General features: G+C 55.9%; 2 protein-coding genes across 2 annotated transcripts; both read right to left on the bottom strand.

Moving 5' to 3' along the window:
- Positions 1 to 160: 160 nt before the first annotated feature.
- On the bottom strand, positions 161 to 8,078 carry CDEST_13356 (Putative vacuolar protein sorting-associated protein). The gene is made up of 3 exons (XM_062929512.1): positions 7,230 to 8,078; positions 1,106 to 7,150; positions 161 to 1,042 (listed from the first exon to the last, which is right to left on the bottom strand). Exons 1-3 carry the CDS (start codon positions 7,401 to 7,403, stop codon positions 1,025 to 1,027), a joined length of 6,237 nt encoding a protein of 2,078 aa, XP_062785563.1. The 5' UTR covers positions 7,404 to 8,078; the 3' UTR covers positions 161 to 1,024.
- A 1,381-nt stretch (positions 8,079 to 9,459) lies between these two features.
- On the bottom strand, positions 9,460 to 11,392 carry CDEST_13357 (Putative amine oxidase, FAD/NAD(P)-binding domain superfamily; the record flags this gene model as incomplete). Its single annotated transcript, XM_062929513.1, has 3 exons — positions 9,460 to 10,364; positions 10,452 to 11,037; positions 11,240 to 11,392. 3 exons carry the CDS (start codon positions 11,390 to 11,392, stop codon positions 9,460 to 9,462), a joined length of 1,644 nt encoding a protein of 547 aa, XP_062785564.1.
- Positions 11,393 to 12,126: the final 734 nt, after the last annotated feature.

Below are 12,126 nucleotides of genomic sequence, written 5' to 3' on the forward strand. Positions count from 1 at the left end.
TTACCACCCATATCGGTTCTGCTCGTGTCAGCCCTACTTTGTTTCTCCCCCGAGTCACGTTTCATAACCATAATTCTTAGTACATTGCTTAGCCCCTTGGTTTTTAGTTCCTTTTTCTTTCATTTAATAATAATAAAATAAAATTCTGTAAATGCTTGAGAGACGGGGGACGATCGGTCTTCAATCCGTTCGTCGGTCCGCAAACCGAAAAGCCGTTTTTTGGTTTGGCGGGATGCGTTCCTCCCCATTCAATGTCCGCCGTCTCCGCCACGAGAACCTCGTCTCCCAGCCGGCATCCGGCATGAGCCATGAGCGTTAAGGACACGCTGAACTGAGCTCGCCCGGTCGGTCCGCGGGTTTCCAGGGGACCCCCGCTAAACCCGCAGCAGATCTGACGGCGGAACCAATCGTGTTCCCCCTTCTTCCCTCCAGCCCGTTGACGTGCTCGATCCCGATATCTGTGTCTGCCTAACTGCCCCTCGCAGAAAGAGTGGATACTCGGATTCCGACATTCCGGCGCAGGAAACTCCGATGGTCGTCGTCGTCTCGCTATTCGCATCCGTGCTTCAAACATATCGCATCACCCGCGTCGGAATCTCCTCGGTTGGAATGTTCGTAGAGGAAAGGCCATGAACCCCTATTGCCTCAGACAAAATAGTTACAGAAATAAGGTTGGCCTTTCGACTTTCCCCCACAATGCCCAGGCCAACTTAGTGAAGCAAGTCCAGTCCCCATGATATCATCAAGTGCATGCTTCTCTCTACCTGCTACCTTGCAAGCAATACACTGGTTGGGTGCCCTTGAACTGTTAACAAAATCTCAACTTTGCGTGTAAAATAAAAATAAAAAGACGAGCCCTCCTTCGCCAGTCTATGATGCAGTCTCATGCAGTCGTACAGGACCCGTCGTTGGTGACAAACGCTCCAAGCCAATCCAAACAAGGAAAAAGAAACGTCCCCAATGTATGTCCGATTACTGGTATCTGGTGTATTTCATGCGTGTGCACTCCTAACAGCACTGAAATCTAGTGCCGCTTGTATTTCTGCATGCAAAGTCAGTCACTCTTCATCTCGTTGAGGTGAGGGTTGATGCGTTTATCACTCACTTCTTCAGCTCTACGCCTGTTCTGAGGATCCAGGCTGTTCGTCGCGCCCATCAACGTCTGTCCAATCACCTTGGTAGCCCCAATGGCTGGTCGGAAGATGATGGTCGGTGCCCGCTTCCATACTGCCTTTGCGAGCCCCTGCGCGCTCTGGCTGTCCATGACCTCACCCGGAACCGCAATGATGGCATCGCGGGCCATGTTCAGGTCTCTCGTCAAGCTCGAGTAACCGCCGCGCAGCCCCTGGATCACCCCCGTCGGCTGATCCGCGTACAGCGAGATCTGCTTCTTCTCCTCTGGATCGAGATCGGCCTCCTCCCAGGTGTTGTCGGCCTGCGGCTTGTTCAAAAGACCCTCGGCCCCCTGAAGCGCATACTGGGTTCCGATGGCCAGTTTGGCTCCGAACTTGACCATCTCCGTTCCGGTAGTGCGCGCAAAGGCCGCCGCGCCCTTTCCGATGCTGCGCACGATGCGGCCATCCTTCTTGTACTCCCTCATGGGCACCTCAATGAGCTCCTTGAAACCGCTACCAATGTTGACAATGCCGCGGACCGGCGCGAGACCGGCCAGGACACCGGCCAGCTGGGTGCCCTTGACGTCCGGCATCCAGATGTCGTTGAGAATCTTGCCCATTCTGTCAAAGCCCGAGACGCCATAGATAATGGTATGCCGCAACGTCATGCGCGCTTCGTCTAGGATGATGAAGTTCATAAACTCCGTGGTCCGCCCCGACTTCAGCCCTGCATAGTCAACCCGTTTGGGCTTGAAGTCCAGCTTGACGGGGATGTCGTGGACCTCGACACGCTGGAGGAACGGCACGTCGCTGGTAGAACTATGAACAGGAGCACTGTCGTCCTTGAACTCGAAGAATCGGGTGATGAAGTCGAGGGCATCCTGGTCGACGTGAAGTCGAAGAGGCAGCACCGTGACTCTCAACACCATCTCGGAGGCCGCCAGGTCCATCTGGGGCTTCACGTTGAGCAGTTCCAGGTGGACCATGCTGGTGCCCATCTCCCGCTCGCCGGCGTCTTGGTCGTACGTGGCAAACTTCTTCCATGTCGACGTCGGGACGTGGTCAAAGACGTCCAGGGTCTGGATTCGAACATCGATGGAACTCTGCGTCTCGCCAGACTCAGGAGGGAAGGCAATCAGATCGACGTTGACTCCCTGCAGCTCAAACGTGATTTTGTGGTGCTTGCTTCGATTCAGTCTCAGTCTCTTCTTGGGCCTGGAACCGCCCGCTCGGCTCGTTGTCGTGGTGAACGCCGTGGTCGCAAGAGACTCGGTCTCGGTCGCATTGTCGTTCAACTCTTGATTAACCATTTGCGCAAGCTCTCGGGGATCCTGCTTGGTTGAGATGCCAATGTAGATCGAATTGAACAGGAAGTCGCCAATGACAGTCTCATCCTCCTCGGCGTCGTCTTCGAACACGGCGCGGTCCGATCGCCGGCGGCGCTCATACGCCTTGTTCTCCACGTCCTGCACGGCCTTCGAGATCACGTCCCGGGTGCGCTCCCAGTCGTAGCCGTCAAAAAGATTCCAGATGACGTGCACGTCGCGAACCGAGACCCGAAGCGGGCTCCTCCTGACGAGCTCCTTCGGCGCTCTGTCGTAGCTGTTCTTGGACGAGTTCCAGACCTGGGCTCTACCGTCGGTCTCGGGTCCCTTGTCGAAGAAGTGCTCGTGGATCACTAGGTCGCTGCCGTCATCGGAATGGTGAGATGCGCTCGCGTTGAAGCTGGTCAGCAACACTCCGTCGTGGGTGTCTTGAGTGGTTGTGGCATTCGACGTGATTGAGCCCTCCGCGTCAAAGAGCGGCTCCGAGGGGCCGCCGGCATCTCCGTAGTAGCGCGAATCGATTTGCAACGGGCTGCTGTCGCTCGCCGCATCGTACTCGTCGCTGCCGCCTAGCTCTTGGGCAAGCTCGAAATCCTTGTCAAAGTCGTAATCCCCTTCCGCCTTGCCGAACGCCTCCGCCGAGATCGAAGCCAACAGATCCTGCACGGGGACAACCGAGGTTCGATACTTGTTCTCCTTGCTGGGCGGCGTGGGCGGCGTTAATGCATTGGCCAGGGTAATGAGCGTCTGCGTCGAGTCGGCGCATGTCTCCAGCACAAGCAGATCATCACGGAGCTCGATGTCGACATGCTTTTCACCGTCATCCGGGGTTTCCGACACCTTCACGACCGCTTTGGCCGACGATATATAGCAGATGCTTACGAACCCCTGCGAAACCAGTCGAGATACCTGCTGGGACGACATGTCGGCCGACTGCCGACGATTGACAGTTGAGCTCGCACCTACGTTAGCCACATCGTCGATGAGCAAGATCGAGGCCTTGTTTAAGTCCAGACTTGCCGTGGTATCCACGTCCTTGGGGAGCACCACTTGGAACCGGGCATCAGTCAGGGCGATGAGAAGTTTCGAGGGCAGGTTCAGGGGGTTTAGGCCGATTAAGCAATCGCGAAGAACCAGGTCGACCGTCATAGGCTTACTGTTAGGTCGAGCAGGATCTGGCAGCCGAGTCGTGGTCTGAGGCCTCTTGCCGGCCAGAGCAGTATGTGCTTGCTCGCCGAGATTGGCCACAGAAGCGGCCAGGCTGGCTTCGAAGTCTTGAGGCGTTGCATCGTCTGCAAGCCCAAGGACGTCCATGATCGTCGGCACACGGTAATCAATCGTCACATCGCGCATCTTGATTTTAATCACCGGCTCCATCTCATCTCCAATCATGCGTACCATGAGCACGGGCCCTTGGGTGAGCGTTCCGGGCGGCAATGTCGTCGATGAACTCACGAGGTCCTCTCGGTGGTTGCGATTCACAGAGATAGCATGCACGCCGAATGCCACCAGCGACGGCACCGTAATCTGAGCGACCTCGAAGTTTCGGAGGTTCGCGTTCAGCACGCCGAGCTTTCCGCCAAAATCGACAACCGCAGCCAGCTCCTTGACTTCGGCTAGAAGGAGGATGCCAGGGCGGTCGTCTTCCGGAAGATACTTAGCAACGGTGGCAAGTCGCGCCACCTCATCTCCCAGTACGGGAAGGCAGTTCAGTTGATGCATCCGGTCGACCCTGACGCTGAACTGATCAAATGTGACTCGCAGGACGCCGCCCTTGCGCCGTTGCCGTAGAAGCGTGTCCACCATGATCTCATCGTCGCCCTGGTCAAATTTGGCCTTGGAAGGGATGATGAGCTCGAGAAGCCTTTCGAGATCCTTGTCCTTTGGCGTCGCGAGGTACTCGAAGCGCACACCTCCAATATCCGCCGAAATAGGCGGTTCACCTCGAGAGTATCTTATGTAAGGTCCAGCGAGTCGGACTTTGCTGATCGCAAAGCCGATGCCCAGTTCTCGGCTCACCATCTTAACGGCACTGGTCTCCAAGCCAACGCTGCACTCCTTGCCCTTCAGTTCGAGATTGAAGCCTCCAATCCGCATGTCAATCTTGTTTTCGGCCGATGCTGACTTGTCATCTGGGTTGATCGGCGCGTCGAAGTGAACTCCACGGGGTTTTGGAGGCGGCTGCACAGGCGACCTGACAGATGGGGAGGCGCTTGATGACATGGAAGAGCTCATGTTGAGGAAACTACTCAAGCCACCAAACCAACTGAATGTCTCATCTAGTCTTTGTAGATCGAGTTGCACCAGCAATGGCAAGGTCGTGACTTCTGTACGAATCGAGTCAGATAATTTTATCACCTTGACAGATATGTCTGAGCCGGCCGAAGGGAATTTGTCCATGACGGAAGCACGCATCTGGAGGCTTTGGTCAAACGAGATGATGTCGTCTTTCGCATAGCCAAAGCGGAATTTTTCAAGGTCCACTGTCGTTTCTAGGGTTTTCTTGGAGTTCTTGAGCGACACGCTCAGGTTGTCGAGATCGGTGCGGAGAAGGATCTCTGGCTGTAGCTGCAATCTCGGAGAACCCAGGATTCTTTCCGCAGTGTCGGCAACACCGCCAAGTTGGTGGAGAAAATGGAGCGAGATCTTCTCGAATACGACTTTGATGTCAGGTATTGTGGACTCCTGCTGTTCCTTTGCAGCCCCAGTCGGCTTCGGGACAGGAGTAGAGCGGGCATTGCCCTTCAACGCATCGAGCAACTTGCCAACGACGACGGCGAGGAGGTACGCCAGCGAGGCATCGAAACGGATCTCCAGAGGGGATAGTTGTACCTCCAGAGGCCCATCACTGTCTGGCTCGGTCGTAGTGAGTCCTGGCGACCTCGGCGCGAAGCTTGACCTCATTCCTGGTGATGTAGAGTACACTGAGAAGGCTCCCGGGACTTGAGGCGCAACTGATTTGGCAAGACCGGTTGACGCCGCATTATGGCTCATAACAGAGGCTTGTGCATCGAGTGGCGCATGTACATGCTGGTGCTGGTGTAGTGATGGGACGTATAGCGATATGTTCTGGAGAGATACAAGCTCCTTCACCAATCTGGTAGGTCCTCTCGGGGTCGCCACATCGTCCGCCTGCGCGAGTGTATCTGCCAGATGATCCCTTAGTTCGTCTTTTTCGAGGATCCGTGGAGACTGCCTTGGCTCCCGCGCATCTTCAAAGCTGGGCTCAGAAGACTCGATTTTCGATGGCGGTGTCTGTGGCCGCGGAGATGCAGGTGCATCATGATACTTGGGGGTCGCTGACTCGGGGATATCTGGAGCTGCCTCGAACGCGGGTGGTGACGGTTTGCGCGGGACTGGACTCGCCTTTTTGACTTGAGGCGAGGCTTCCGGGCTCGAATCCGCATCCCAGCCGCCTGGCATCCTTGGTCCTTCTGGCTGTGGCTCGGCTTGAGAAAAGGCACTCATGTACATGCTCTCAGCCTCCTCGTGGGTGAACAGGTGCGACTGCGCCAAATCCTCGCCTGCCCCAGGACTCGAGCTGTGGCCTGTCGTGCTTGAGTGCTGCGATGCTTCGGGTGTTCCAAAGTCCAGCAGGTCGGCTGTCTGCATGCCCTCAATGGGCTGGAGCGAGGGCTCTGATCTCGCCTCCCGCTGGAAGCTCGCCCACGGCGCAGCACGGTTATCGTCTCCCACGACGGTGGACTGGGACATTGGAACATGGCCTCGAGGAGAAAAGTCCTGGTATATCGAGGCCCTGGGTGTGTTCACTTCCTCCTCCTCGACAGGTTCCTCCGTCTGGCCGGAAAAGTCGTACGGTATGTTAAACGCATCTTCGCTGTCCTGCAGGAGCGCATCGTCAACTTCGGAGAGGTCTGCTGAGTCGGAAAGATAACTGTCCTGCATAGTCGGTCGGAAGGAGCTGTGTCTCGATGCGGAAGCGCGCTCGCTGAACGACGGAGACTGCGAGACGGCGGGTGACGAGACGGAGGGAGAGCGCGCAAACTGCGAAAAAACGTTCGCCTCTGATATCAGGTAGGCACGGATCTTGGACAAGGCAATGTGGCGTTTGCCGTCCTTTGGCACTATCGTCGGCGCACCTTCGTCGTTGCGTGCCTCCGCGGTGACGCCTTCGACATCTATGCGATCGAGGGCGAGCTGGAAAGTGACCAGCTCAGGCGTTGTCGAGTTGGGCTCGACAGGGACCTCGACGTCCAGCTGGAAGGTGACTCCCCGGATACGGACCTGGATACGATCGACGATGCCCTGGAGGAAGCCGGCCAGAAACCCCGGGAGCGACAGCGCCTGGCCTGTGCCGAACTGACTACCGTCGTCGCTCGTGGAGCTTTCGCTTAAGGTCGAACCGCCGAGGTCCTGCGTTTCGGCGGCCAGGGCATCCTCCAACCTCCTCTTCTCGTCGGCCAGTTTGGTATCTTTCAAAGCAGCATCCTCGTTGAGGAACGACTCGGCGAGGTTAACGGTGTTCGGCAGTCCCTTGGACTCGTCTTCATTTGATGTTGTGGGGGCGGCGGCCGCCTTGCTCTTGTTGTCTTCGCCGGCGGTGGACACCTTTAGGCGCACGTCGACGCCATCAATCTCGATAATGATAGGGCTCGTGTAGAAATCGACGGGGACCGTGACGTTGAGCTTTAGCACTTTTGCTTTTTGAACTTGGAACGAGGTGGGGAGTTGCAGGAGTCGCTCGAGTTTCTAGAGGTTGGCGATCATGTCAGCTAGAGTGACCTACTAGGTAACAGAGAACTACGGCAAGAGTGGCGCCGAGCCGTACCTTGAGGCGCACTCCGACATCCTTGAACTCGGCCGTGGTGGTTCTGCCGAGGGCGAACTGCAGGTTTTCCATGTCCAGCGTCTCCTCGTCCAGGAGCTCCAGACGCCGCAGAGCGTAGATGAGCAGACGCTTCGACAGGGTCGAGCTTCGGAAGCTCTGGAATATCGTCGCCATAATGGGCTATGTATGCCCGACCCCCGGTGGGCTGCTCGGTTCGATTCGGTTCGGGATAGGGCGGGGTTTGCTCAGTCGGTCGCTTTGGAGGTTGGAAAGCGGAAGAGGCGATCTTGAAGACAACGATAAATACAGCTAGGGTTACTTCCTCAGACTACAACAGAAGAAACGTCCGAAGCTGGTCTACAAGTGGATGACGAGGGCAGCGGTTCACCGGGGGTGGGTGACGCAGTCTGCAGTCGCCGTGTTATCAGAAGACATCCGGCCCAAGGAGGGGACGCTGTTCATGGTGCGTTCGTCATCCAAAGATAGGGTTTCGCTGTGGAGAGGAAAGGGAGAGAGAGGGATGTCGAACTGTAGAGTGGGTGGTTAAATGTCAAAAGATGGGGAGTGAACCAAGGCCGAGGGAGGGGCCGGAGAGGTAGAGGTTGGAGTTGAAGAGGTATTTGGGAGAGAAGTAGAGAAACAAGAATCAAGCAATTGTGTGTGGTTGGTTCCAAGTCAGTTGGGATTTTGAAGCAGTTGGGCAAAGGGCGAAGATGGGTCAAACTAAGGTATGGCAGAGTATGTACCTAAGGCACGGTAAGGTAAGGTGCCCTCTTAGACAGCGGTAATGGCAACCTTGAGCAAATGGTATGTATGCCTGGATGTGGGTGTTGATGAGGCAGGTTGGCGGTAGGCAGTGGGCTGGGCTGGAAAGACGGGGCCCAGATGCAGAGGAGCGACTTGGCACCTAAATGCACTAAAGATTGGTTCCCCCCCCACAAGCTCTAACAGCGCGTGACTCTGGCCGGGTTCACGTCACCGACAGGGTGCGCAGGGGGCGCCGGGCCCTATCAGTTGTATCAGTTGACTTGGTGATTTGGTCTGAGTTCTTATCGATAAGTGATGGGGAATGACCGTGGCTGGAGCCGATAGGACGGTTTGATGCTGGGGAGGAGGGGGCAAGGGCCAAGGGGGGGATAAAACTCACTGGAGGGACCAGGGGTACCCTTCACTTGTGACTGGGCATGTTGGATCACTGACTCCAATGAGTAGGACAGCAGTGAGCCGTGCGTCTGTCTGTTCCACCTGATTGATGCAGAAGAGAAGGAAGCCACCACGCCACGCCTTGTACGTACATTTCTCTCAAACTTGCAGGCTACCGGCTGGCGGGTGGCGGCTGGCTACAGCTGGCTGTCTCTGTCTCAGTGAGTGCAGTGCGTCTTGTTACAATTTTGCGTGCTTCTTTCTGCCTCTTTGTCCCAGCCTGCCAGTTGTTGAAGTCGTCATTCTCCCCAGAATGAAAGAATCAGCATGTCACTCGCCATACCCCATGTCTGCCTGGCAACAGTCTCTCCAGGGTTAAATAGATAGGTGGTCTTACTTGTTGTTGTTTTACGCGTCTAAATATCCATCCCACTTTCTTCGATGGGCGTAATCTACATACACACGTGAGTCTATTTTGGAATGAGTCCCGGACTGGCTGGCCGTTGCATTGCTCTTTGTTCGACTAGGCAGGCAGGCTCTTTTCTTAACAACAGGGGCCGAGGCACAACGCTCATGGAACAAAGGCGACCGTTTCTCTTTCCTAGGTCTGAGTGCTTTTCTCGCTAGAAGCATCTCGTACTGCCTGCCTGCTCCATTTGAGAGTGCGTGTTTCAGTGCTGCTGCTGTTGCTTACATACACAGCAGACTTCTCCATTATTCGCATTTGATTCTTGAAGGTTTGTTCCCAACACCGACACGTGTGATGAGCAAGCTCCGAGCCACACACACAGAGAGAGCAAGGGAGGGAGCGAACGGTAAGGGGGATTAGATTGTAGTGTAAATAGATGTTGGGTGGATCGGATAGCTATCCTGGCCGTCGGGTCCGTCTAAAACAAAAGAGAATGCAGCCCCGAGGCTTCCCTATGGCCAGCAGATGCAATGACCACGACCCGTTTCAACGTCCCGCATTACCGTCTTGGTTCGTAAGTAGCGCAACGTCATGGCCGTGGCCGATCAATCACATGAAGAATATTCGCCCGCTCAATTTTTTGTCGGAAATTTCGACTCGCGACCAGGCTCTCCTCGGCTACTCCTCCTTCCTCTCGGGAACCTTGCTGCTGCTCGCCCTGCCGTAAGCCTCGGCCACCCTCAGACCGACACTCTCACCGCTCCAGTAAGCCCCCGTCGCCGTCCCTAGCGCCACGAACGGCGCCGTGTGCTCGCCGGCCAGCCATAGACCGCCTTCCGGCACGCCCTCCCGCATCGCTTCGATGTTCTTGTCGCCCTCCGTCAGTCCGACGGGGAAGTTGCTGTAGCTACCGTTGCCCGCGAGATCGTCTCGCATCCAATCTGTCGAAAGACACCCCGTGGGCTTACAGTCGGGCGACGTCTCGTCATAGTGCGGCAGCCGGGAGTAGTAGGGCTTGAAGAAGTCGTAAAGGAAGAAGTTCCTCTCCGGGATCGTCTTCAGCTTGGCCACCTCCTCTGTAATGTATTTCGACTCATCTCCGTAAATGTAGAACAGTAGCGTCGGGTGCGAGTATTCGCCCAACGAGGCGAGGTCGACAATTTCCTGGTTCCATCTGTTCGGGTTCGTATCTGGGGTATAATTCGGGGCCAGCCATTGACAAAAGCCTTGCACTACCCGCCCTTCCGCGTCGGGCTCGAGCCAGTACGCCTTAGGGAAACTGATGTAAACCTTTTCAAGGCACCCGTAGCCAATCGCCTGGATCCCGCGCTCGATCCTGTCGGGCAACGGCGGCTCAAAGGCTTGCAGGTTCTTTTTCAGCCAGCCCAACGGTGCCGTCATGACGACCTCGTCAAACTCAAGTGTCTCGCCCGTGTTGGTGTGTACCCTGGGCTTCTCGCGCTCCGGGGTTTTCAACTCAACCTTGACAACCCGGGTGTCGTATTTAATATCCGCATTGTGCCTCGCAGGCTGCGCAATCCTATCAAATATCTTTTCGTAGGTGCCGGCGCAGAATACGTTTTCTTCCGCAAGTCAGTCAGAGTACCTTTTCCCGAGAGAACCGCAAATAAAGAGAGGCTTGCGGGATCCGTATTAGCACAATAACTCACCGCCCTCTATGCATTCCTCAAGCCAGAAGAACTTTAGGCTTTGGGTTTCGATTGGGCTTCCTGAAAAAGCACCCCAAAGTTCGGCAATCTGGAGAACGGTTTGCCTCTTTTTGGCGTAGTCCTCCTCGGTATCGGGAATTTTCTCTACCACCTTATACTGGAAAAAATCCCATAGACTCTCATCGGGATGGATATCGGCCGTGCTCTTATTCGAATGGTCGAACGCATCTTGGACAATGCCCCACATGATGGTCGAGTAGACTTCGCTTTCGCTCAGATCGAATAAGTCCCCCGCCTCATCGAATACGTACGACCGACGGTCCCAGTGGCCAGTAGCAGTCCCTGTCTCCTTGGCAAGGTCGTTGATGGGGTTGTCGTCGGTGCCATGTATCCAGTTGGGTCCAAGGTCGACGGTGTGTCCGTTCGGCAGCGTTTCCTGGAACATGCGGCCTCCGAGTCGTTCCCGGCCTTCGATTATGGTCACCAGCAGGCCATGTTGGATCAGGATATCGGCACAACGCAATCCGGCGAGGCCAGCGCCGATGATAGCCACATGAGGTCTGGGGCCTGACTCGGATTGTTTGCGCTGCGACGTGTCAGGAGCAAGCTGCTTGTACAGGAACAAGAGGCCGTCATCGTCTTATACGCTGAGGCATAGGACAGGTAGTACGGTCAAGGGGGAAAGATCAAGACGGGATATCGTTCATCAGAGGAGACAAGTCAGCGGCCCAGGCCCGAAGCGTCCCACTAGCGACGTTAGGCAGGCGGTTGACAAGAAGCAGACTTACCCGCAGAAGTGAGTCCATTGTCAGCGATCTGAGCAGCAGCTTGTCTCGGCCGGTCCCAAAGAGGCTCTGAACTCGACAGGATTCGAGGTCCTGGTAGATGCGGGATGTACTCCGGTGGTCAGGGCTGGTAAAAGATACTGAGTAAGCGTCCATGGCTGCAACGTCCTCGATGAGGAGGGTAAAAGAAGAGGTGGTATGATTTGGGGTTTTGATGAGCCGGTCACGGATGCTGGCTAACGGGGGGAAAGAGGCCAAACTAGACCACGATGCTGCCGACTGAGCACGAGTCCGGTATGGAAACAAGTGAAGTCACAGGGTTCGGGTCCGGTTCTGGGGAAGAAAACCAGGAGGGTGAGTAAGACATGGGAAGAGCAGTTGGGGGGTGGGAAGGGAACTTGGGGTTCGGGAGAGGATGTATGTCATGCGGAGGCGGCAGCCGAGCGATTGTGGGGATGGATGGGCGAGGAACGTGGTAAAGTGTCTTGCAACCAGCGGCTAGAGGGTTTCCGGTTGGGATCATGGGGGGGGATCTGAATATGTAGGTAGGACCCGTCGATCTGGGTACAGCGGCCGAGAAGGACAAGCGCGAGAGGTCCAGATAAGTTGTGGTAGGTAGGTCGAGAGGAGAGAGGTAAGGCGAGACGAGACGGCTAGGGTGGTGCAAGCTGCAAGCTGCAAGGTGTAGAGCAGAGCAAGCTTGGATGAGAGGCCCAAGAGGTGCGCCACGAAGTGCCATTTTGAGCGTATCATGCCTAACCGAAAAGTAGATAAGGAACAGGAGGGGGGTAAGGAGGACATAAGAAAGAAGAAACTGGAGACACTTGAGCCATTCCAGAGTTTGCAGTTCTCGAAACCCAACCTCGCCCTCTCATTCTCGGTATCTCACT

This window comes from Colletotrichum destructivum, chromosome 9, assembly GCF_034447905.1.
Source record: "Colletotrichum destructivum chromosome 9, complete sequence".
NCBI classification, from domain to species: Eukaryota; Fungi; Ascomycota; class Sordariomycetes; order Glomerellales; family Glomerellaceae; genus Colletotrichum; species Colletotrichum destructivum.